This window comes from Dendropsophus ebraccatus, chromosome 9 (genome assembly GCF_027789765.1).
Source record: "Dendropsophus ebraccatus isolate aDenEbr1 chromosome 9, aDenEbr1.pat, whole genome shotgun sequence".
In the NCBI taxonomy this organism is placed as follows: domain Eukaryota; kingdom Metazoa; phylum Chordata; class Amphibia; order Anura; family Hylidae; genus Dendropsophus; species Dendropsophus ebraccatus.
Genome location: NC_091462.1, coordinates 31780163 through 31805707, shown reverse-complemented (window position 1 = coordinate 31805707; position 25545 = coordinate 31780163). Strand labels below are relative to the sequence as shown.

At 40.0% G+C, this 25545-nt stretch overlaps 1 protein-coding gene across 8 annotated transcripts in view; it reads right to left on the bottom strand.

Annotated features, from left to right (window-relative positions):
• LOC138800825 (sodium channel protein type 2 subunit alpha-like) overlaps positions 1 to 25118 on the bottom strand; it is a 118768-nt gene extending 93650 nt beyond the window's left edge. For 5 of the 8 annotated variants that reach the window (XM_069982879.1, XM_069982877.1, XM_069982878.1 and 2 more), the window contains exons 1-6: positions 24849 to 25118; positions 12422 to 12540; positions 7585 to 7674; positions 7364 to 7492; positions 1721 to 1812; positions 241 to 504 (exon numbers count right to left, since the gene is read on the bottom strand). In XM_069982879.1, the coding sequence (XP_069838980.1) occupies positions 241 to 504; positions 1721 to 1812; positions 7364 to 7492; positions 7585 to 7674; positions 12422 to 12540; positions 24849 to 25118 (964 nt within the window). Of the gene's footprint in view, positions 1 to 240; positions 505 to 1532; positions 1625 to 1720; positions 1813 to 7363; positions 7493 to 7584; positions 7675 to 12421; positions 12541 to 24848 lie in introns of all 8 variants that reach the window. The other 3 variants (XM_069982882.1, XM_069982883.1, XM_069982885.1) reach the window with 1 other exon arrangement.
• Positions 25119 to 25545: the final 427 nt, after the last annotated feature.

Below are 25545 nucleotides of genomic sequence, written 5' to 3'. Positions count from 1 at the left end.
GAATGTATGCGCATTTATCTTCCCAAGCATACAGGGAAAGATCTATAAATCGAGGGAGACAAAAGGGAGGAGCTGCTAGGGACCACCCAAATGACTCAGAGACCTGGACAGCATTTCATAGTGAGTCATCCATCATTGCACACGGTACATACTGTACTTCATATGGTAGGGCAGCATGAAACTGAATACAAGTTCCCTTATTTCATGTAGTCAAAGTTCAATTAAAATGCACATACTTACTTTCATCTAAGATGTATTCATCTTTGTCAAATGGATTTAGAGTTATGTTTATAAAGGAACCATTTATGCCAGCAGTTTCATTAAAGTAAGAGGTAATATTTGCTTCATAATCTGGGGGCCACCTAACACACTTATTTCTTAAGTGTCCCATAAAAAGTTGCAGTCCTATTAGTGCAAACACACTCAGACAAAACACTGTGAGGATCATCACATCCGAAAGCTTCTTAACCGACTGAATCAGGGCCCCCACGATGGTCTTTAGGCCTAAAAAAACAGGCAAGTGGTTACGATATGCTCGAAAGAAGCAGTACGATGAAAAATGAGGCCTAAATCCCATGCAACAGCCTAAATAAACTTTAATGTATGTGAAATTGTGGGATATGATGGAAACTTAGCGGGTGGAGGAAATAGCAATAGTCGTATTGACTATGTGAATGAAGTGAATGAAGGATGGATCATAAACTTTTTGTAAAAAGAAAAAGAAAACACTTGTTTTATAGGAAAACAAGTCATATTGCACTTCATGCTATAGGTGAAGTCTACCGTAGGCATATACTTTGAATAAGTGCTGCAATCTATACAATACATATGCTGACAATTTTATAACATACTGTACAGTTTTTAATGAGGTTTACGGTTTCTGGCAAGAAGATCTTCATAGATTTTTTTATAATCGTATATTATAAAACTGTTTTTAATTCATAAGAGATTTAAAAAATTTCTTTAAATAATTCAATAGCTCCCATGCAATGCCCATGCGTCCAGTAACTACCATGTTCACATTTTCAATTTTGTATTCTTTTTTTAAAAAACAAAATTTGATTCTTTCAAAAATATTCAAAATTTGAATTAACAGTCTCTTCAGAATCAACATGTCATCATAACACATAGCATTGTTTGGGATGAAGATAACGTTTTATGACATAAACAACCATAAAGACATTCACATATAGGGTTAGTTGGATGTGAAACATAAAAAAAAAAAAAAAAAAAAAAAAAAAAGAAACGAAACAAACATCACGCAGGCTGGGTATATTGCGATGCCCCATGCAAAAATTTGTTAAACTCTAAGGCTGATTAAAAAAAAATTAAAAAAAGAAATGTTTAACATGACACAAAAAAGCACAAGATCGTTTGGAAACCAAGCATTTGCCAAGAGATTTGTGCTTTTTGTACTTTTTTTTTTTTTTTTTTCTAAATTGCAATGCAAGCAACAAGGCTTTATGCACAAGATGTGGTTATAGATGAAGTAAAAAAATGTAATCAGCCTAGGTGTTTAACCTGTCTCTCACCTGGAATGACTGATATTGTTTTCAATGCTCGGAGAACTCTGAATGTTCTCAATGCTGAGACATTGCCCAGGTCCACAAACTCTGTCACATATCTGCAATAGGGGAGTTCACACACAAACACAATGACAGACACAAAGAAACAGTTGGATGTACAAGGGGCCTAACACCTCACACCACTTACTTCTTACCTGGGATTACAGAAATAGTTTTCAAAGCTCTTAATACTCTGAAAGTTCGAAGAGCTGAAACATTGCCTAGGTTTACAAATTCTGTTACATACCTGTAGGATTAAACCAGAGTTATTCACGATAATTACTTAGGTCTCTCTTTAAGACCTTTTTTTTTTCGGTGTTCAATTCAATACTAATGACTATATTTATTGAAAGTGAGAGGATTCCGGGCCTGTGGGCATCGGCGTTTACGCCATAAGTAGCTCACAAAATTGGAAAGCCAATTGAAAAGTTATCGGGTCCGAATTGGGGGGGGGGGGAGGGGGGGTTTGAGTCGTGACGGAGTATGCTCTTTTTAAAAAGATACTCCCACTCGATCCTTGTGTTATTCTCTTAACGTTGAGTGAACCCAGTTAAAAAGCAGTTGTATAACTATATTCTGTCATTTAACATTTTCACAATCTAATCTATATGGATTGAATTTTAAATTCAAAAATACATGGGTGTTGGGTTAGTTGGTTAAATTTTAGAGCCTTACACATCTGTAAAAGTACAATTTCTCCGTCATACTTCATATATTGTAAAATATATCATGCACAGTTTGCTATAGGAACATTTTATTGGTTACTAATGCAATTCTAGAATTTATTGGTCACTACTTTTCTGTTTTTAACATTTAGATTTGAATAACTTAAAGATTTCTATAATGTATATAATCCACATATACTGTTGAGAAATTCCACTTAAAACCTGCATCTCTTGTACTGATCTTGAGTTAGATCTCGTCATAAAAACTGGTACTCTTCCAGAACAGCATTAGAGTTCTGATGGTTTCTACTTGTAATCCATCAGTGCTGTCAGAGAAACCTCATACATCTCACCAGGCTCCGATAATGTAAAGTACTTTCCTCTTCTCCATACTCTACATTACTCTACTGCAGTGGTCCCCACCCAGTGCCTCAACGTCAACACTCCATGCAATGTAGTTTACAATAAGAGTCGTTAATATTGACCATATGCACTAGAAATTTACGTCATTGCATTAAACAGCACAAACTTAGTTAATACATTAATCTAGTGTCAAATGTTAATCGGCAAAGTAAGAACTTTTTGTTTCTCTACATTTAATATATATCCCAATATGTTGCTTCTATTATTTATATTGGAACATGGCTCATAAGGTACAAAGTTATGGGACCGCTGCTTAACCATATAGTACTAGGTGTGCAAAGCATTGGACTGGCTGGATTGGATTTCCTTGACCCACCAGAGGAAACAATTTTTAGAACCAACCAGAAATCAATACAGGAAATTTACATTTACATTATGACATATTATTCTGTACATTTTTTTTTCAATAAAACTGAAAATATTTGTCCCTATCTGTACTATAGGTGATGGGCTGCAAATAAACTTGGAGTGGCATTGTCTTTTTGATGGACCTTTGGGTCATAATTCTGGGTCCACCAAATGTACCCTCGTAGCCACTCCAACCTTGGCCACAAAAGGCAAATATACAAAAAAATGAGGCAGCAGAAACTGTGGGGAGATTTAATGGGGAACTATCAGCAAGTTAGATGGATCTAACCTGCTGATAGCCCTCTATAGCGCTCAGGAAGCTGAAAAGGGAGGTATGTGTCTTATCTTTCTCCTCAGCGCTGGTCCCACACTGTTACTCTGCGTAATCTTTGACCGGGAGCATTGCCCCGCCCCCACAGTGTCACCCAGATAATCAATGGAGCGGGCTGGCTGGATGGCACTGTGGGGGCGGGGCATTGCTCCTAACAGTGCTAACAGCGCGGGAACGGCACAGAGGAGGAAGATAAGACACATACCTTTCTCCTCAGTGTTCTGAGTGCTATAGGGGGCTATCTGTAGACTAGATTCATCTAACTTGCTGATAGGTTCCCTTTAAAGCCAAGCAGAAACTAGAAATTCTCTAAATGCAAGTGTGGATTAGACTGTGAAATACAATGCAAGATCGGTACAAGATAATTACAGAGAGCTTAATGGAAATTATATGTAGATTATATCTGATTATAAACTATGAAAATTCAACCCTGCATTTTAAGCATATAGTTATACTGACATATAGTAAACTATTTAATACTAATAACTGAGGATGGCAGATTGTCCTTAGCAAGACAACAATACAGGGACACCACAAACCTAAATGTAATTGATAATCTGATCATTCACTATATACTTTTTAGTACTGCTAGATGCAGTGCTTAGGTTCCTGGAGCTTGAAGGGGCCCAAAAGTTCTTTCTGCTTCATATGAGAAGACCAGTAACATAACTGATTGGAGATACAGTATTTGGGGGACCTGTTTTAGATGCTACATTGGTGTCCTGGAGCTTTAGGTTACACCTTTGAGGAAAAGTAAAATGTGTTCTAAAAAGTTTCAAGATATATTGACAGTAAATCTCTGGGCTAGACACTTTTGAACATAACTATAATTAACCACCCAGAAAAGCTAGAATCCCTCAGGTATGTCCCTTACCTGGCTCCCCAATTGTCAGAGGTAAATTAAATGCATAAATCAAGTTTTATGGGGTTCACTGGGCAAAACAAAAATGTGCTTCCAGACTGCGGATGTAAAAAAAAAAAATGCTATACTCACCTCCTCTAGTCCCTCACAGCTGCCACACTAATGCTCCTGGTCCACCACTGGTCTTCACTTCTTTTGGGTTGTGTGCTTTATCCTAGTTATTGATTGGCTGAGTAAGCAAGTCCTGTTGTGTTGGGACAGCACACAACCTGGAAAAAGTAAAGACTAGTGGAGGACTGGGGCATTGGTGTCACAGCATTGTGGGATTGTAGAAGGTGAGTATAGTATGTCTATTTTTATACAACCCCAGCCCAAGAGCTATTTTTTGCCTGGACCACCTCTTTTATTTCTGTTATTACACATTTTACATTCCTAGAGACAGCAGCGTGAGAATGTCCCCTTAATCTCCCCCCCCCCCATAAAAGAGGAACCTACATTCCCTAGACATTGCACACCATTCTACTGCTTATCCCATCCAGTTAAAATGATTTCATGATTTGCTTTCTGCAAAGCAATGAATGAGTTCTCAACCCAAGTGCATCGTAATAAATGTATATGTATAGAGCCTCCCCATCATCCGCCCCCTTTCCTGTATCCATCCCCTCCTTGGTTGAACTTGATGGACATTTTTTTCAACCATATTAACTATGTAATCTTTTACTAGAAATCTAGAATCAATGTTTTGGTAAGTAGAAAAAATACTGAGTAGATATGGGTAAGAGAAGTAGAAAACAGCTCTATGAATGGATGAAAATGCTGATTTTTACTATGAATTCTCTGGCATTTTTAGAGCCCTGAAAAGGGAAATGACTAGAGATGAGCGGATTCCCCGAAGTTCGGGTTCGTATGAACCTGAACTATCGGCATCTGACTCCCGCTGTCTGCCAGCTCCGTGCAGCGGGTGGATACAGCCTAAGGAACGCCTAGAAAACTGGGATACAGCCATTGGCATAGGCTGTATCCCAGTTTTCTAGGCGTTCCTTAGGCTGTATCCACCCGCTGCACAGAGCCGGCAGACAGCGGGAGTCAGATGCCGATAGTTCAGGTTCATACGAACCCGAACTTCGGGAAATCCGCTCATTTATAGAAATGACCAAACACTACTAACAGTTAGCTCTGGTTTTCTACATAGACTTCTTTTCTTGAAATCAGCAAGGTACAATCACTTTAAAATTTTCAATATCTCTTGTGGCTGACAACAAATTGGCATCCAAGGTTATCTAGGAAGAAGGCGAGATACAGGTGCAGGACATGTATGGTGTCTCGTAGTGAGATAAGATTGACTATCTCGTGTCAGATTTAAAAAACTAACAAAGATGTCTTCATTATCGAGGCCGATTTCCATCTTGAAAATTAAAATTTTTTTTATCTTATCTTTATGATCATTTTGTGAACCAGTACTCTCAACTATATTATGATATAAAAGTGACCAAATTATTTAGGTCGGTCAGTCCATCCATTAAACCTTGGCTGCTCAAGACTCTGGTTGTTGTTTCTATTGGCTCTTAAACCCAGTAAAGAATCGACCAAAAAAATAAACATAACTTTGGAAAATGAAAGGTGGAATCTGATTGGTTGCTGAGCCAATTTCACTTCACACCATGTTTGATGAATTTTCCCCTATGGTTTTGTTTAAGAGGTGCTATGCTAAAAAAGTTTCAACGTGGGTAATCAAAAAAGAGCAAAAAACCTAAAATTTTAAACGTTACTCCAATCAATTGAAGTTGCTTTCTGTTCCTGGTTGTTGAAAAAGAGCTGATTATTAGGGATGAGCGAACCGTCAGACTTTTGGTCCGACAGCATCTTCGCTCAATTAGTATGCCTGCGATCCCGGGTGCATAGTTGCGCTCCCGGGAATCTGCGGGCAGGATCTTTCAGGGAATTCAAGATACATTCCCTGGATTTCCAGGAAATGTATCTTGAATTCCCTGGAAGATCCCGGCCGAAGATTCCCGGGAGCGCAACTATGCACCCGGGATCGCAGGCATCGCACTAGAGTGAGCGGCTTTCGAACCAAAAGTCCGAAAGTTCCGCTCATCTCTACTGATGATCTAAAAATGCAGTGTAGTCAAATAATTTGGGATTCTGTTATTTCTGGTGATTTCTGTTGTTTTCTGATATATCTTTTAGCTTTGCTCATCAATTTGAATCGCTCCATTCCTACTAGAATAAATGTGCTTGTTGTCATGGAAACAGATTTACTCTGACAATTCAATGATTGCATTCACCAATGACTCTCATGGTATCTGAAATCTATAGATGAGTGTGCATGCACATCTTAATAAATACTTCAGCTTAGAAAACCCATTTTCATATACATTACTAGGGAATTCTGAGTAAACGAAGGGAGGAGGGGGGGATCTTTCTTTAGGATTCTTGCCTCTTGGCCAGAAGAAGAAAGCATCTCTCCCTAAGGAGAACACGTCTTCTTTGCTTTACACAGACATCCCATTATCTCAAATCGGCACTGTGTAATGCTTTATCTCCCCTGTGGTGGCGCTGCAGGCAAAATGAACATTTATGGGTAGTGGTGATTGAACTTGCTTAAAGTTCGGGTTCGGCAACGTTCAACCAAACCCAAATGCTTACCGTTGACTCCTGGTATCTGGAGAGATGGATGCAGCCCTAGGGCTGCCAGAAAAACTTGGATAAAGCCTATGGCTGTATCTATGTTTTCTAGGACTCACTAGGGCAGCATCCAACGTCTCCAGATGCCAGGAGTCAATGCTGAATGTTTGGATGGTTTAAAGGGTTTGGATGAACCTTGACGAACACGAATTTTAAGCAAGTTCCATCAACCAGATGCCAGGATTCAAATACAGAGTATTGAACTTTGCCTAACCCAAAATTTTGCCAAATTAACTCAACGCTATTTATGGGTTTTCCCACAGATTACAGGGAATCCCAGCAAGAGAAAACTTTGTAATCAGACTTCTTTTAAGTGACCCTTTAAGAAAAGTTGAGAACCCCTTTAAATATATACTAACTTAGGAGCCTACCACTATGTTTATAACATTTGTTCTACTTTAATTGATTGCTACTAAGCTAACTTCAAAATGATGGCACTTCTAAACAGGAATATAGAAAATTAATCAAATAAGATACTTACGCCATGACAATGACGCTGAAGTCGAGCCAGTTCCATGGGTCCCGCAGAAAAGTGAAACCTTCTAGGCAAAAACCTCTCGCCAGAATTTTTATTAGAGATTCAAAGGTATAAATCCCAGTGAAGGTGTATCTGTTGTTCACAATAAGAGGATCTCACATTGGGTTATGAGAATAGTGTACAGTACATCCGTAATTTAAGATTTTATGTTGTTTATCACTTACTCTACATTCTTGGTCCACTCCGGGGGATTACTCATGGTCATGAACACGCAGTTGGTCAAAATAGTGCACATTATGAGCATGCTGAATAATGTAAGAAAGAGTTGAGGAAAATAACAGCATGTAGTGTTCAGAATAAAGTTGGCAAACAAGAAATTTACATAGCCTTGACAGCACATTAAGGAGTAAAAATTTAGTAGTCCGTTAGTATTCTGCCTTGTTTGACCTATCAAGAAATGTGTGGACCATAAAAGTCACTTCATGTACCGTAAGTGTCTGATAACCACTAGCACAACATTACTAAGAAAAACATCAAAAACATACATTGATATTGCACTAAATTACATTGTGGAAACAATGGGTATACAGTATAAGGCTATGTTCACACTATGTAAATTCCGTAGTAATCATGGCCATTGTTGACGATTTGCAACAAGGGCCGTGATTACTACGGAACTTACGTAGTGCTGCAGGCGAAGGCAATGTTGAAATTGAGTGGATGGCCGCCATATAACAGTAAATAACTGCCATTATTTCAATATAACAGCCGTTGTTTTAAAATAACAGCAAATATTTGCCATTAAATGGCGGCTATCCACTCAATTTCAACATTGTGTGAACAGAGCCTTTCTGTGTTTTCAATCCACTCCTGGTTTTGGTTGCAATATGAGGACCACAATACTGACTGGAATATACGTAGTGTGAACCCAGCCTAAGGCTATGTTCACACTATGTAAGTTCCGTAGTAATCACGGCCGTTGTTGACGATTTGCAAAAACGGCCGTGATTACTATAGAACATACGTAGTGCTGCAAGCTAAGGGTACATGATCTAAGGCAACAATTTAACTTTAATTACCACTAAAATCAACTATTAACTATCCTTTACTGCTAGTTTGGTTCTGTAATGTAATGTTGCATATACACCTACTATAACAGTCTGCAACAACTGATAACAACAGTTATCTCTCCTGTCCTCCCCCTACACATGAATGTTCTCATGTCCTGCTCTCTTGGTAGCTTGTATTTCCGAGAACAAATGGATTAGGCAGTGAAATTCTATCATGCACGACCCATCATCTGTCGGTGGAGTTTTGGGAGAGCACTCATATACTTTATACTGATGACCACGAATTCGGGCCACCATCAGCATTTGAATCCCACTGACTTCCCGTTCCATGGGGAAGGTGGAGACAGCCCGAGCACCACCTGGAAAACAGGAATACAGCTTAGATCATAAGCTTTAGCACTGTTTTTCAGGCGGAACTCGGTTTGTCTCCACCTTCTCCATGGAACGGGAAGACAGCAGGATTTAAACGCAATTGTTCGGGTTCGTATGAACCCAAACCTTGGCCTGGCTCGCTCATCTCTAATTAGGCCACTTCAGTCTACTGCACTGGGCTTATTTACTAGTAACTTTAATTTCCATAGTGCACTGGGGCCCTCTGTTTATAAATTAGTTCTTGTAGATAGGCTGTGTCTTTGTTCCACTTTGGAGATAAGATGTTAGTTAATACATTGCATTCATATGTATTAAAAAAAAATATATATATATATCTCTGGAAATTTTTGGAACAAATACTAAAAAGGTTGTGAGATATTATGAATATAAGTTGTGACCTTTTCATGATTACTTCTTTTTCGAGTGACACAAGATCTTTCTACTTCATTAAGGTCTCCTAATTGTGTGCAAGGAGTCTGATGGTTCCTGATGAAGACAATAAATTATGTTTTCGCTATGGTTACTTCCACAGTGAGAGAGCAGGGGGGGAACAGGTGTTTAGCGCTGACATGCATAGTCTTTAGAAAGCATAAACAGTCAATGTGATGAATGATGGGCGTCCTCTACACAACCGACTGTATTGTTAAACTACCATAGACTGAGAGGCCTAGTTTTTTTCTAACGGTTAAGACTTTCATTAATGAATGTATTTGCATAGCACCTTATGGGTTTCTTGAATCAAATAATTCTGAGGTGTTCAGGAGCAGGGAACCTAAAAGAGAATTTTGAACCCAAAACATTAACTTATGAGAGATATTGGTGTTACAATTGAGTGAACCTAGAATATGCTCAAGTTTATCCAAACCCAAGTGTGCAGCATTTGAATACCAGTGGCTGATGAAGTTGGATGCAGCCCTAGGTAATCCTAAAAAACATAGATACAGCCTATGGAATATGGCTATATCCATGTTTTCCAGACAGCTTTAAGGCTGCATCCAACTTTTTCAGCCACCGGTAATCAAATGCTGCACACTTGCGTCTAGATGAATCCGAGCGTGCTCGAGGTTGACTCATCTGTAGTTAACTTTATCATTACAGGGGTTATCCCAAGATTGACCATCATCCTCTATCCTCTGGAAAGGACATAACTAGCTGATCATTGGAGCTCAGACTGCTGGGACCACCACTGGTAATGCGTATGGAGGCTCCGTGTCCTCTTAGTGAATTGAGCAGCAGTATACATGCTTGACCACCACTCTATTCACTCCCTAGGGCTCTTTCCAAGGTCATTGATCGGCAACATTTGGAAAGTCCATACAGAATTAAAGGGGTTATCCAGCGCTACATAAACATGGCCACTTTTCCCCCTCTCTTGTCTCCAGATTGGGTGGGGTTTCAAACTCAGTTCCATTGAAGTAAATGGAGCTTAATTGCAAACCGCACCTGAACTGGAGACAAGAGTGGGGGGAAAAGTGGCCATGTTTTTGTAGCGCTGGATATCCCCTTTAATGGCGCAGCAATTGAGCATGCCCAGAAGGGCCCTCCGATCTCATGATTAGTAGGGGGTTCCATCAGCTAGTTTTCTTCTATTCTGTGAGTAGGAGATAATAACCCCTTTAACAAAAAAAAAAATAAAAAAAAAATTTATCACCAGATCTAATTCCACCTGGTCCATTTAGTGCACCTTATATTATATTCCTACTTCAAACTACATCTGCGGGAAGTTTGTTCCACGTATCTACTACCCTTTCGACAAAGTAATATTTTCTCATGTTGCTTCTGATCTTCCCCCAATAACCTCAGATCATGTCCCTTTATTCTTGTGTCCACTTTTACTCCTTATGTCTTTCTTGTAAGTTTCATTCATGTATGTGAAAAAGAAAGACATGAAAATATATTCAGCAGCCATCTGATCTTTACGTGATTTACATCATAATGGCTTTCCTCAATTGACTTTTGTATATGAATTCTATGACCCTTGACCAAGAGCAAAAAAAGGGATACATTTGCATGGCAACATTTGTTGACCTTGAAAGAAAATCTTTTCTATGCAAATACCCAGATATATTTTAACTTGCAGTATGCAGATGTACTTAACTTGCAGTATGCAGATGTACTCACACATCGGCGTTCTAGTCAATAGGAAGATTACCTGCTTAAAATGGAATATTAATGTAAGGTGCCCGATTCATAGAGCTGGTTAGTTAAAAAGACAATTATGACATGGACAGTATGTGGTCTAGGTCTGCCCAATAAAAACCATCCAGTCTTGTCCTGGACAAAAAAACAATTAAAAAAAGTGTATATGCAATATGAGAAGAGTGGACTTAAAGGGGTAGTTCACCAAAGAAAAATTCTTTCAAATCAACTGGTGGCAGAAAGTGAGAGAGATTTCCAGTCTGGAAAGCAAGAGAAGATTTGCTACTGCTCTGAACAGTTCCAGACATGGACAGAGGTGGCAGCAGAGAGCACTGTGTCAGACTGGAGAGAATACACCACTTCCTGCAGGACATACAGCAGCTGATAAGTACTGGAAGACTGGATATTTTTAATAGAAGTAAGTTACAAATCTCTGGCACTTTCTGACACCAGTTTATTTGAAAGATTTTGTGTGTGTGTGTGTGTGTGTGTGTGTGAACAACCCCTTTAAAGACGTTCTCCAGGATTTGAATACTGATGGAGAGGCCATCAACATCAGATCGATAGGAATTAAACTCCTGGCACTCAAACTGATGAGATGGTTGAGGGCTTGGTAATGAGGTCAAAAGTCACCAGCTACAAGTCTTAGTCTGAAGTATTTCTGGCCTTACGGTCCAAAATGTGCAGAGCTGCAACTGGTAATGATGATGCCAAAGTACATGCCTGAAGGCCAGAGATCCTTTAATGTGGTGATCCATTAGGGCACCAGGAGCTGGACCCTACAATCTGGTATTGATGGCCCCTATCCTAAGTATCCGGGTTTTTTTTTTGTTTGTTTTTTTGCAAAAATTGATGGGAAAAAAAAGATTGCAAAACCGAAGTGTGAACCCAGCCTAAGTAAAAAAAAACAACAAAAAAAACAAACAAATAGGCAATAACATAACACTTGTCAAAGTGTAGAAATGTATAGTGACACGCCCCTTTGACGAGAGGGAACAGCATGACGCTCAACTATCAAATTCATTCAAATATTTCCAGAAAGAATACAGGAGGAACTGCACAGTTTGGAATTCTAAGGAAAAGGGAATATAAGCATTTACTAAAACAAATATTGAATAATATTGTTCCCACAGATCTGTTATAGACTTGGTTTATCGGGACTAAGGCTTGGTTCAGGTATAGAGTTTTTGGTGTAGTTTACCGCAAAGGGTATTGTAGCCAAACACAGGAGTGAAATACAGTATATGTCCTTAAGGCTTACACACCAATGAAAGCCGTTTTTATTTGCCGTTAAATCCAATAAAAATGGCTGTCATTTCAACTGTTTGAGTATAGCCTTATTTTGTTTTCTTTAACTGGAAAAAACAAACAAACCTAAAAACTGCATGTGTAAATAAACCCCTATACCAATAAGTATACAGTAAAATAGTTACATTTGCATGGCTGTAATCATGGATGAATTGTATTCAGAAAAGGATATGAATGTACCAAAATCTTTATTGAATATCTTCTAATGGGGTTGAAGGGAGTTAAAATGTACAAGGCAGACGTGGCACTGAAGCGGAAGATTGTCTTCCCTTTATTCAATACTATAAAGGTCTAGTCAGAAAGAAAACAGAGACATGTCAGTTACAGAGGTTGACGAACAGTAACAAAAAAAAGATAAAGAAAAAGAGAAGACAAAGGAAGCTGCAAATATCCTTAAAAATAGTAATAATAATAATAATAAATAAATAAAAAATAAATAAATATATATATTTATATGTATATATATATATGTATATATATATATATATGTATACATATATATATATATATATATATATATATATATAAATATATATATTCTCAACCCTTCAATCCCCCAGTGCCCCAATGGCTTCCTGCTAGTGATACCGCACATATCCAGTGCAGCCAATCACTGCTTCCAGGTGCTATGTGCCACACCTCCTGGCATTGATGCCAATATAATTAAAACATGTGACCTTTGAGGCTAGTGATTGGGTGCAGAGGACATGTGGAGATATGGCGATTCATTGTTGGTAAACAAAGATTGGCAGACAGCCATCAAGGCATTGGTCATATATTGCATTGAGTGATATTTTACCTGTTTTTATCTTATTTTTTTACACTTTAGGGCTATGTTCACACTGCGTATGATTCCGTACGTAGTGCGAACCGCGAATATACAGTAAAATACAGTAGTTTTGAGGTTGATGCGTTCGCTTGAAAGTATACGATATACGCCCGCACAATGCACACTACGTATGAGCTTACGGCCGGATCGTATACGGTGCCGTGAAAAATTAACAAGACCATTGTTTGAGGGCGGAAATGTTCCAACTCACGGCCGTGGATTTCCATGCGGTACGAAGTACTTATTTCAGCCAAATTGAACTTGATTTTTCGATCCAAAAGGTTCTGTGTGGTTTACGGGGCTGGGAGAAGATTTCCAAGTAAATGACCTGCCTCAGATTGCTTCGAAACAAGCTAGGGAAGCATAACTGTAGTGCGGGCGTATGTTCGCGGTTCGTACGCATCCGACCGCATGTCTATTTTTCCCACGTCCGTAGTTTCAGCCGCACATGTACGGCGGCGTACGATCTACGGACGGAATCATACGCAGTCTGAACATAGCCTTAGGGCTTTTTTGCTTATTTGAAACCCTTAGGTAACTTCTCTAAGAAACTAACAATTCCTTCATATAGATATTACATATAGATAGACATAACAAGGCAATAAAATCATAAAATCTAATATTTTACTTAAACGAAAAGTCCTGTGAAATTCAAAAAAAGAAGGAAAGTGGGGGTGGGGAGAAATAATAAACAAAGTATACTTACCTGTCCTTGTGCACTGTAATGCCACTACCAAGCCCCGCTGACAGCCGCCGGTGACCTGACAGTGGCATACCCGGCTGAGTAACTGCTCTTCACCCAATCAGTGACTGGGGCAGGACACCAAACAAGTCACTGACTGGCGGAGTGGGCAATAGCTCAGCCAGGCCGTGATGTAACAGCTGAGTATGTGACATACCCGTATTCCAGCCAAAAATGGCATCTTGCGGCTGTCAGCAGGAGGCGGGAGCGGCGCTACTTAGGCACGGGGACGGGTAAATTTACCTTGTTCATTGTTTTTCCCCCTGCCTCCTTTTTTTAATTTCATGGGCCTTCTCCTTTAAGAAATTATAAAGTATACTAAGAAGTAAATAATAAAACAGAACCTCCTGGCGTCCACTACTTGATCTCCTACTAAATGTTAAGACGCTCACTTTCAATGGTAGGACCCCATGAATGAACAATATGTGCAAAGTTGCTTTTGTAATGCATTGGAGCAATAAAAAAAAAAAACAATTGCATGTTTCTTTTCTACAGGTTTACCAGCTACCTACAAGTATAACATCTCATTATCCACAGTGCACTATGAAACAAGCAAAAACAAATATATAAAATTCCACTTTTCTGTTGTCCTAACAATGCTGACCTTGGAATAAACCTCACCGGTCTTTATGGTTAATACAGGCTTATAGGACAAATCACTGTTCTAAGGCTGGCACCATGTAAGCGAAATCACAAAGAGCTGCATAGGGTACGGTACTATTTTCGGAACCTATTTAAGCAATTAGTACATGTTGGCCGCACATTTACGTAGTTGTGGGTTAAAGAAGCCATGTATTAAAGGGGTTATCCAGAATTAAAAGAAACACATAGAGGGAGATTTATCAAACATGGTGTAAAGTGAAACTGGCTCAGTTGCCCCTAGCAACCAATCAGATTCCACCTTTCATTCCTCACAGACTCTTTGGAAAATGAAAGGTGGAATCTGATTGGTTGCTAGGGGCAACTGAGCCAGTTTCACTTTACACCATGTTTGATAAATCTCCCCCATAATATATGCTCCGGGCCGGGATCTCTAGCAGTGCCGCAAACAACTGACATGGCCGTAGAAAACCCTGTCAGTGCACACAGTGAAAGGAGCGGCTCCGGCCGCCTTCTCCATTGTGTGCAGTGGAGAGTTCTGATGCAGCGCACAGCAGTACCGGCCAAGATGATCTTTAATAAGACCTGCCGTTCTGGGACCCAGCCGGTCTCATACAGCGTGTGAACATAGCCTAAGAATAAGCAACAGCATTGAGGATATTATACAGCTGTATTGAACAGTATTGCTATGAACACTAGGGTGAAATGGTAGAAACTTACTAGAATTAGCAGTACTCTCTGTATGTTTGTGTTTCTCTCTCTCTCTCTGCAGCTGCGTCCTCCTCCCCTCCCCATAAACCTGTATGGGTAGCTGCTGTAACCTGAACCTGACACTTCCTCCACCCCTCCTAAAATACTTCTATAGGCCGCAGTTGTAACCTCATATAATTGTCTGTCTTCATCTCTGTCTTTTTAAATATAGATTCTCTCTCTAGCTGTGTCTACTTCCTCCGCCCCCTCTCCTCGCCATAGACTTCTATGGGCAGAAGCAGTATCCTGATCTGATCATCCGTCTTCATATCTGCCAGGTTTTCACTGTCTCGTTCTATCTCTCTATTTCCTATAGTAAGATAAGCTGCAATCACTGTGAGGAAACGGCACTTCCCATCTCCAGCACAGCAGGTATAATAGAAAATACTTGATTGGACTTAAGAAATGTTGAATATGTTACCGACTGGAAAGCACCGTAGAGCAGTCGTCTTTATTTTTATGTGAAGTATTATAAAATTAGGTCTGGATGACGCAGCAAGTGACAGCAACTGAAAATTGATGAGAGGTTTGACACCTACGGTATGACACAACAATCACTGAGTTTAAGGAGATCAGCAAATAATAAAGTACTCAATCAAGAGCCTCCATTGATACATTGCCCCCAGAAAAATTTTAATATGCAAAAACAGGGTCCATGGAGCCTCAGTTATGAATCTCAAAACATGGGAATAGCCGGATAGCCCTTCTGGGAAGGAAAACCCATTGCTAAGGGGTGCTTACCAGTGGGGAGATCACCAAAGCACCCGGATACGTAGCCCCTTAAGTCCCACTCGGTATTAGGACACAAATAGGAAACTAGCAGGGGGGCACATTTAGTGTTAAAGTCTGGTGCAGTTTTGTTGCTATGTTTTTAGCTTTAGAAAACCCACTGCATGTGGATGTATCCTAAGGCTATGTTCACACGCTGTAAGAGACCGGCCATTCCGGGACCCGGCCGGGTCACGGAACGGGTGGTCTCTGAAAAGATCATCTGCAGTACCGGCCGGATCATCTTAAGCGCTGCTTAGTTCTTATGCGGGCGCATCCATGCATGCCCGCATCAGAACTCCCCACTGCACACTATGGAGCGTGCCAGAGCCGCTCGCTCCATAGTGTGCACTGAATAGAGGCCGCAGAAAACTGACATGTCAGTTTTCTACGGCGCCGCTAGAGATCCCTCAGAATGCAGCACTACGTAGGTTCCGTGGGAATCATGCCCGTTGTAACAACAGCCGTGATTCCCACGGAACTTACGTTGTGTGAACATAACCTAAAAGAGTATTCATAACCCTGTATAGATTTTTCTTCCTCGCCTTGGTACTGTCAGAAACTCACCTGATCATGTGCTCATGACATTCTCTCTGTCTCTCCCCATCTCTGTGTCGCTCCTAGCTGTTCCTCTGAGCCTGGGATAGCTCTCCTAGGTTATAAGGGGAATGGACCATTCGGCAACATCAGGACTCACTAATGCTTAGTGTTCAGTATTAGGCTTTCCTGATTGCCTGTGTTTAACACTGCCTTTGCCTGATAATTTAGAACTGATTTGGCCTCCTTGTATTGACCTTGCCTGTCTGACCTGCTTTCACAGTCTTTCTGGTTTGGACCTTTTGTGGAGTTTATCTGTTTTTGTTTTATCCTGATCTGTGTATTTCCTCATCTGTGCCCTTTTGGTATTGACCTGGTCTGTCTGACCTTTGCCCAATTCTGTGCACCTATCCCAGTATGGGGACTGTCGCTAACCACTATTTAGGGCAGATCACAGGGACGATTGCTTACCAAACCTATTACATGGCTCGATGATCATGCAGCAAGGGCTGCACAGACATTGTTAGCAATCCCAGCTCACCACAGCCGTCACAGCCCTGTGTCTGAAGTGGATCCATTTTAAACAGTTGTTTTTATAATGAAAGCCAATGGAGAAATGGATCAAAACAGATGCACACAAATGCATTAGTTTTTTTTATAAAAAAAAACCTGATGAAAACGGGGTGTGAACCCAGCCTTACTGTACAATTATGGTACAAAGTGTTAAGGGGTTAAGCATAAGTTACAGACATATAAAACCACAACTCTAAACAGTTTCCTTCGTTAATTTGGCGCTGTTGCATTTCACCTTGTGATTCGTGCCCACGCTAATTAAGAAAGCGAAATACATTTTTTTTTCTGCCTTTGTTGAAATAATTGGATAATTTATCCAAATCAGTAAGTAGTAGGTTTTATTTTCCATTAAAATGAAAAAAAAAATGACAACTAATTATCTTTACAAAGCCTCGTTTTCCAAAGATGTTACCCGCTACTCATTAACCATTACTTTTGGCCGATATTCAGTAATACCCATATAAATGTGATTGTGTAAAAGAAGGCAAGTAAACAGAATAATTGTTTTGTTACAATGCAAGAATCTACAAAAACCGATTAACCGTAGAGTCTATTAAATATGAATACAACACGAGAAGATTACAATAAATTGCTTCTAGATGTCATTTTCATGATCGTGAGGAAAGAAACCACATTCACTGTCTGTAAAAAAAAAGCTAAAAAAAACTTTTAACATGTAGCAGAGACATCTCAAAAGTTTTGATCAGTCGAGGTCTAAGTGTTGAGACCCCATTGATCTCTAGATGAAGCTCAGAGAGATGGTCTTTCACTAACAAGTCGCAAAACACAGGACTAGCCAGATTTTCCTCTGGAAGGGCCCAGCCAAGGGGACACTGTAGGGAAACCACCAAAACCACCATATTAAGTGGCCCTATAAGTCAATGTAATGACAAGGGAAAAACCAAGGCCAGGTATCTATCCACAGACAGCTGTTTCCGGGTGTTGCCCCTCATCAGTGTGGAGCAACATTCTGGCTAAGTGGAAGCAATGTCTAGTAGAGCCATAAGAGAAACAAATCGCTGATCTTAGGGAAACCAGCCAAAGATAACACTGTCAGCTGCTGGCTAAAGTGCTCAACACAGTGGAATCCTAGGTGCATAATTTAAGAGTCTCAAAACACAAGACTAGCCACACATCCCCCTGGGAAGGACCCAGCCAGAATCCTGCACACCAAAACACCCCAAAACAGCTGTCTATGGATGGATACCTGGCCTTGGTTTTTCCCTTGTCATTACATTGACTTATAGGACCACTTAATATGGTGGTTTTGGTGGTTTCCTTACAGGTGCCACCCCTTGGCAGGGCCCTTCTCGGAAGGATAACTGGTTAGTCCTGTGTTTTGAGACTCTTAAATTGGTCTCCACAGGTTCCTTTTTGCATATTCATACTTCCCATGAAGCAATGCACCTAGGATTTCACTGTATTAAGTGTTTAATCAGCAGTCAACAGTGTTATCTTTGGCTGGTCTCCCTGAGATCAGTGATCTGTTTCTCTTCACTAACAATGGCCTCTCTTGGACTCAAATTAAGCCTACAAACTGAGCATAAAGGATCCAACTAAAGTCTCTTAAAATCCCCCCCCCCCGACACACACACATATAACACAAAAAGCAAAAAATGGCCAACATTCCAATGCCTCTGTTCACACTGTGCAGGTTGCCCGCTTCTGTGGCTAAAATACAAACATGTACCATGAAAAGAGACATGTTAAGCTGACTATAAACAAGATGCCATCTATTCTACTCCCAGATTACATTTGGAAGACAGACAAATCTATAAAATTCTAGCTAATGTACAAATAAGACAATGCAAAGAGGAATGTAAACACTAATATAAAATACAAAGCCATCTTGTAACGCTATTGTTTTACCATAACACAATCAAAAACAACAGCAACAAAGCCAGTTTCCACAAGTCTGACAAGACTATAGAGATGTTGTAGCATAGTCCTTTTTGTGCACTATTTTCTCCAAAGTCACTTATTGAAGCAAACCTAAATCTAAATCAGAAACAGACCCCCTCCCCATTGATGTTATATCCTAAAAAAAACACATAAACCCTTTAAACCTTTAGATACAGAGCTGGAGCCAAGAACTCATGATCATGAGGCTGGTAACAATGATCACCAGGTTTCCCAACCAGTAGGAGGATGTCCCGGAGATCAGTGATCATTTTTACCCCTGCCCCCAGCATATAACATTTCTGTTCACAACAGAGGCTGCTGAGTTCTTACAACACAGTGAACCCACCCTCCACTTTTTGAATTGTTGTATACTGGTATTATATGTAGCTGTATAAGGGAGTTATATTCATTAGCTATATTATTCATTAGCTTAATGGTGATAATATTCAGTAGTTGTATAGTGGTATTATTTGGTAGCTATATGGCAGTATTATTCATTTGCTGTATGACAGTATTATTTACTAGCTGTACAGTGGTATTATTCAGGAGCTGTATTGCTGTATTATTTAGTAGCTATACGGTAGTATGATAGAAATGTATGGTGGTATTATTTAGTATCTGTATGGCAGTATTATTTACTAGCTGTATTATTTAGTAGCTACATGTGGTATTATAATAGAGATGTATGGTGGTAGTATTTAGTAGCTGTATGGCAGTATTATTAGTTAGCTGTAGGACAGTATTATTTACTAGCTGTACATCAGTATTATTCAGGAGCTGTATTGCTGTATTATTTAGTAGCTATATGGTGGTATTATGATAGAGACGTATGGTGGTATTATTTAGTAGCTGTAAGGCAGTATTATTCATTAGCTGTATGACAGTATTATTTACTAGCTGTATTATTTTGTAACTATATGCGGTATTATGATAGAGATGTATGGTGGTATTATTTAGTAGCTGTATGACAGTATTATTCATTAGCTGTATGAGAGTATTATTTACTAGCTGTATTATTTTGTAGCTACCGGTATATGTGGTATTATGATAGAGATGTATGGTGGTATTATTTAGTTTAGCTGTATGGCAGTATTATTCATTAGCTTTATGATAGAATTATTGTAACTACCTAAATACATAACTTATAGAAGTCCAGTGATTTATAAAATCCGTCAGCCAGCAGGGGCAGGATTCAGTCACTGATTGGCTGTTCATCAGTCCAGACTAGCCTTTTCAACTCAGGGGAAATGCCTTCTGGGAGGGGTTCCGAAAGGGCCTATTCCACCGAGTGATAATTGGCTGAATTGGCCCAATTCAGCCGATTATCGCTCTTTGGAATAGAGAGAACGATCAGCCGATGATTGTGTCATCGGCTGATTGTTCATTTAGGTTCAAACCTAAAATCATTGGTCGCCACCTGCGCATCGCTACATGGAATAGCCGTGCGCAGCGGGCAACCGAAGATTTGAAAATATCATACTTTAGCTTACGAGGCTGCAGGTCTTCTCCTTCTCCCGGTCCCACGCGGCAGCATCGGAGCGGCCTGTCAGAGCCACGGCCAGTGATTGGCTGAGCAGTCTGTCAGTTCAGACAGGCCGCTCCGAAGTTGATGCTGCCGCGCGGGACCAAGAGAAGGAGAAGACCTGCAGCCTGGTAAAGTAAAGTATAAAACAAGGGCTGCAAGGACATCGGTATCGATGTCCCTGCAGCCCTCGCTAAACGTTTGTGGGGCCGTGGAATAGGCCCAGTAAACGAGCGCTGATCTAGTAGATCGGCCCTCATTTACATCATTGATCGGGCCCTGGTTGGCCTGTGGAATACCACCCCAAGTCAATCCTGCCACTCACCACTGGCACAGGGAGAGATAAGTTTGTACTTGTAATTTCCCCCTGCCTCCGCCGGATTTTTTTAAATCGTCGGACTTCTACTTTAGTAGGGATCTATACAGCCTCAGTGTCTCGGGCAGCATGAGTTGTAAATACAACCCTGGCATCTAGCTTTATATATTACAGGTCTTGGCTCCTTATAATACACAGGCAATAGATATATACATAGTGCACCAGTGCACCATATATACATAATAGAAGTATACAGCATACATTCACAGGTTCTGCTTTCCCATCCACCAAAGGCATAAATGAGGATAAGAACTGAGCTCTTCAAAAGAGGTATCCAGGATTAGAAAAACATAGCTGCTCAGGTTGTCCTCAGATTGTATGCGGTACTGCAACTAGACTCGACATGAACTAGACACGAAAAATGGCACTGTTTCTGTAAAAAAAACAAAAAAAAAAAAAAAAAAAAACATTTTCCCATATGTCTACCTTATAATGTGTATGGACAGGGGTTGCCATTATGAGACAACTAATTTTTTTAAAAAATTGGAAAAGTAATGGTAAAGTAACACTGACTTTCTGGCACTTTTTATAAGCACAGAAGACAATAACAAGGCAAAACAATACACATACAATACAAAACAAATAAAAAAAAAACAAAATAAACTTTCAAAGCAAAATACTCCTAGCTTGATCTTGTTACCATAATGGGTATAATAAAGTTATAAAAGAAGTAAAATATATCCACAAAACCAGTTGTTAAAATGTCTACAGCTAAATTATTAGGTAAAGCTTTGTTTCCTAAGGTGAAATTAGAAAGCGCTTCAGTAATCAGTATGTATAGCGGGTCTAGAAGAACACACTGAATTCTTCTTATATTATTATGTCATATTCACCAACTATCCTGGGACTGTCCTGAAATCTCCTGAAATAGTGAAGATATTATGGAAAAGGGCAGGCAAGCTTCCTGGAAAAAAAAATTCTGGCAGCTGCATCTGGGTGGAATTGCTGCACATGTGTTATAATATTGCTCCCATTTATTTTAGTTAAGCTGTACAAAAACGTATGCAATGGTCTACCCCTACAGAATCTAATCACTTAAGTCTGTGGTTGCATGAAAGGAAGCACTATCCTCGCACTGTTTTTGAGTGGGACAATTTGGTGGCAGCACTTGGTACTAAGTGGACATAGGATTCACGGGGCCCCATACAGTTTTTTGCTATGGGCCCCCATGAATCCTAGCTAGGCCCCTGTCTGAAGGTATTATAAACAGACATACTTAAAATTTCTAATTTTGAGTGCAAAAACAAACATGGACTTCCCGTCAAATAAAAAAAAAAAAAAAAATCAACTGTTTTGAAAACCAGCCAGTGAGTTACATACTGTCTTGTCTACTGGATGCAGTCAGTCATGTGTGGCTGACTTCCAGTTGAACTCCAGGATTATATAATGACCTATCTGACATGGGGTGTAGCTAGGATTCACGGGACCCCATAGCAAAAAATTATAAGGGCCCCCTCCCCTACCCACAATACAAAACACTGCATATATATATATATTTATATATTATATTATATTTATTGTATTATATACTCTGTAATGTGGCCAAAAAATAAAATCTCTTGTGGCCAGAGGCAGAATCCTTCCTGCAGCCACAAGAGTGACTGGCAGAACAGGAGCCCTTATGGTTAAATACATAGGTGCTGAAGCAGAGGTCTTTGCTTAACCCCATATTTACTGCAGTGTGTAAGGGTACTATTACACATAACGATAATCACCTGAATCAGCCCGATTCCGGTGATTATCGCTCTGTGTAATAAATACAACGATCAGCCGATGACAACGATCATCGGCTGATCGTTGATATCGCTACATGCAATAGCGGTGCGCAGCCGGCGACTGTCGATTTACATTACCTATCCAGGCTGCAGGGCTCCTCTTTCGGTCTTCTTCTCCCCAGGTCCCGCGCGCTCCAACTTCAAAGCTGCCTGCCAAAACTGACAGGCCACTCTGAAGCTGGAGAGTGCGGGAACCGGGGAGAAGAAGACCACAAGAGGAGCCCTGCAGCCTGGACAGGTAATGTATAAAGTAAAAGCAAGGGCTGCAAGGACATCGGTAACAATATCCCTGCAGCCCTTGTTAAACGATAATCAGGCCGTGTAATAGGCCCAGTAAAAGAGCACCGATCTAGCAGACCGGTGCTCGTTTACAGTTATTATCGGGCCTTTATCGGCCCATGTAATAGGACCCTAAGTGACCCAAAGTTCAGAAGACAAGGAGATATCTGCTTTACTGCTGGTGCGCTGATAACCCCTGAACTCTGCACGGAGCTCTGCACATTTTCCAACTTGGCAGGCAGCTAGAACAGAGGTCAGGGGTTATCAGTGCAGTAAAGCAGAGATTTCTTTCTGCTTGTTAACCTTTTTTTGTGTTGCAGAATGTAAGTAAACATTGACTCACATAATAAAGTACATAAGAGGTTAAGCAGAAGGACACAGGATGGCTTTTACCTTCTCTCCCAGGCCCCCCTGCTGCACGGGCCCCATAGCAGCTGGCTACCCTGCCTCTATGGTAGCTACACCACTGTATCTGACCCCTCCTGACAGTTTTTAGTCTCTTTCTCTTCCCACCAAGCTTTATCATCCTTGTTTCCTTGTACTGAGTGCCGATAAAGATATAATTTCTCCCTTATCTAGGAGACCTGGAGAGCATTAATGTAGTAAGCAGCTACATACAGCACCCTGACCTATCTGTAGGTTTTATAGTGAAGGAGTTAATCAAGATATTAAGCCACTTGGTCAAACATGGAGGGAACCTGGTCAGCAACACAACCATTCTAAAGCAAGAGCAATGGAGCTAATCATTGACCCATATTGCCCTGTTCTTAGGTAAGGAACTAAAGGAAGGTAAGGCCTGACTCCAAATTTCACTTCAAGTCTCAATCATATTTCTTGTTACATTAGGAACACAATCACAGATAGTTTGGCCATATTTGACACTAATATCTCAATCTTTTTTTTTGTCATCTGATATAGGTACTTTTAAGAGCATACACCATAGCACTCGTGGCTAGTAAGGGCATCTTCAAAATGTCCATGTAGGTTTTACATGAATGGGCAATGGACATTAAAAATACCCATTAGTACATACATTCTGTACTGTGCACACAAAGACTACAGTTCAGCAACTGTTGTTGCAGTTTAAAGCCCTGTTTTTATAATGTATATATGATGTATGTTATATTTGGCTGTCAGATGCTGCTTACAGTTTCCCAAATCAAACAATCTACAGGATTAAATGGTATCTATCCATTTGCATTATTTTTTTTATTGCTCCAATGTATAAAGAATACAAAAAAAAAATTAAACAACTTTGCAAAAATCTAAACCTTCAAAGCCCCTGAATCTATTTGTCTCCATAGTTACAGACTACAAACAAATTTAGTGTAGTCTGATCCTTTAGTCTCCTCTCTTTCAGGCTAGGTTCACACAATGTTTGATTTGGGCCGTATTTTTGGACGGACGTTAGTTATAGCCGTGATAATCAAAATATTTTCCCCTTAAAATAACAGTCGTCCAAAAAAACGGCCAAAAACAAATATTGTGTGAACATAACTTCAATCTGTCATCCACTTATTCTAATCTGCTGAACGGATGAGAGCAAAAAGACTACAGGATCTGACTACACAGGATATGTTTGTAGTCTGAAAAAGTGGAGGCACATTCATATGTATATTGGCAGTAGACACAAAACAGTAATTTTAAGTTTGTTTTTTTTTCCAAGACTGCTTTTATAGATCAAATGCAGTATAGTAAGACATTGTAGGTACAGCACATATAGTAAATCTCATATGCGTGCTTTGCATACACATACATCTAAAGCAGGTCCTTAGAGGGTAATTACAGTGGATGCTAAGTGCTTCTACTACTGTGCCCCAACCCCAGACAGATAAATTATATAGCTCCATATAGAAGCATGCATTACATAATATTTATATGCATGACATAACATATGATTCCAATCTAAGAAAAATAAAACAAAAAATTGACACTACTAGACATACCCTTTTGTTACTGTAAAATGGGTCGAGGTCCTCCATTGGTTCTGTGAGCATTTCTGAAGGTACGTCTCCATATATAAAAGGTAAGCTTTTGCCTGCTTCCAAGTCTGAATTCGGCTTGGGGCCATTTTCATCATCATCATCTCTACGATCCTTTGATGCTGCTTTCTTAGCTTTTTCTTCTGCAAAACGCTTTTCGACAGCTGCAAGAGACTCTCTAGTGAACAGACGAAGGCTGTCAGGTCCTGGTGGGGGTACAAGTGGCTGTTCCATCTTCTCATCCTGCACTAATTCCCAATCAGCCTCTCACACATGAAGGTGCTAGAGAAAAAAAAAGAAAGAATAATCAATATTAGTGATAGAAATAATTCACATGCAAAACACTGCAGATACAAATTTATATTGAATATGCATACTTAGTTGTTCATTAAACACTATCTTGGATGGGCCAATTTTTGTTTTTACAACCAACCAGCTTTATCAGAAAAAGAGGTCAGTCGGCTCTCCGTCTGGTTCTTGCCGAACTTAAAGTGAATGTACTGCTTTAAGTTTTTTACATCAATAGACTAGTGCCAGATGTGGGGTTGCCGGTCCTTTTTTTTAACTGTGGCCCAGTTCCCGTGCATGGCGCCGGTCTATTCCCGAGCACTGGCTCGGCCTGAAGCACTGGAGGCAGGAGGGCCGAAATCCCTGATTCTAA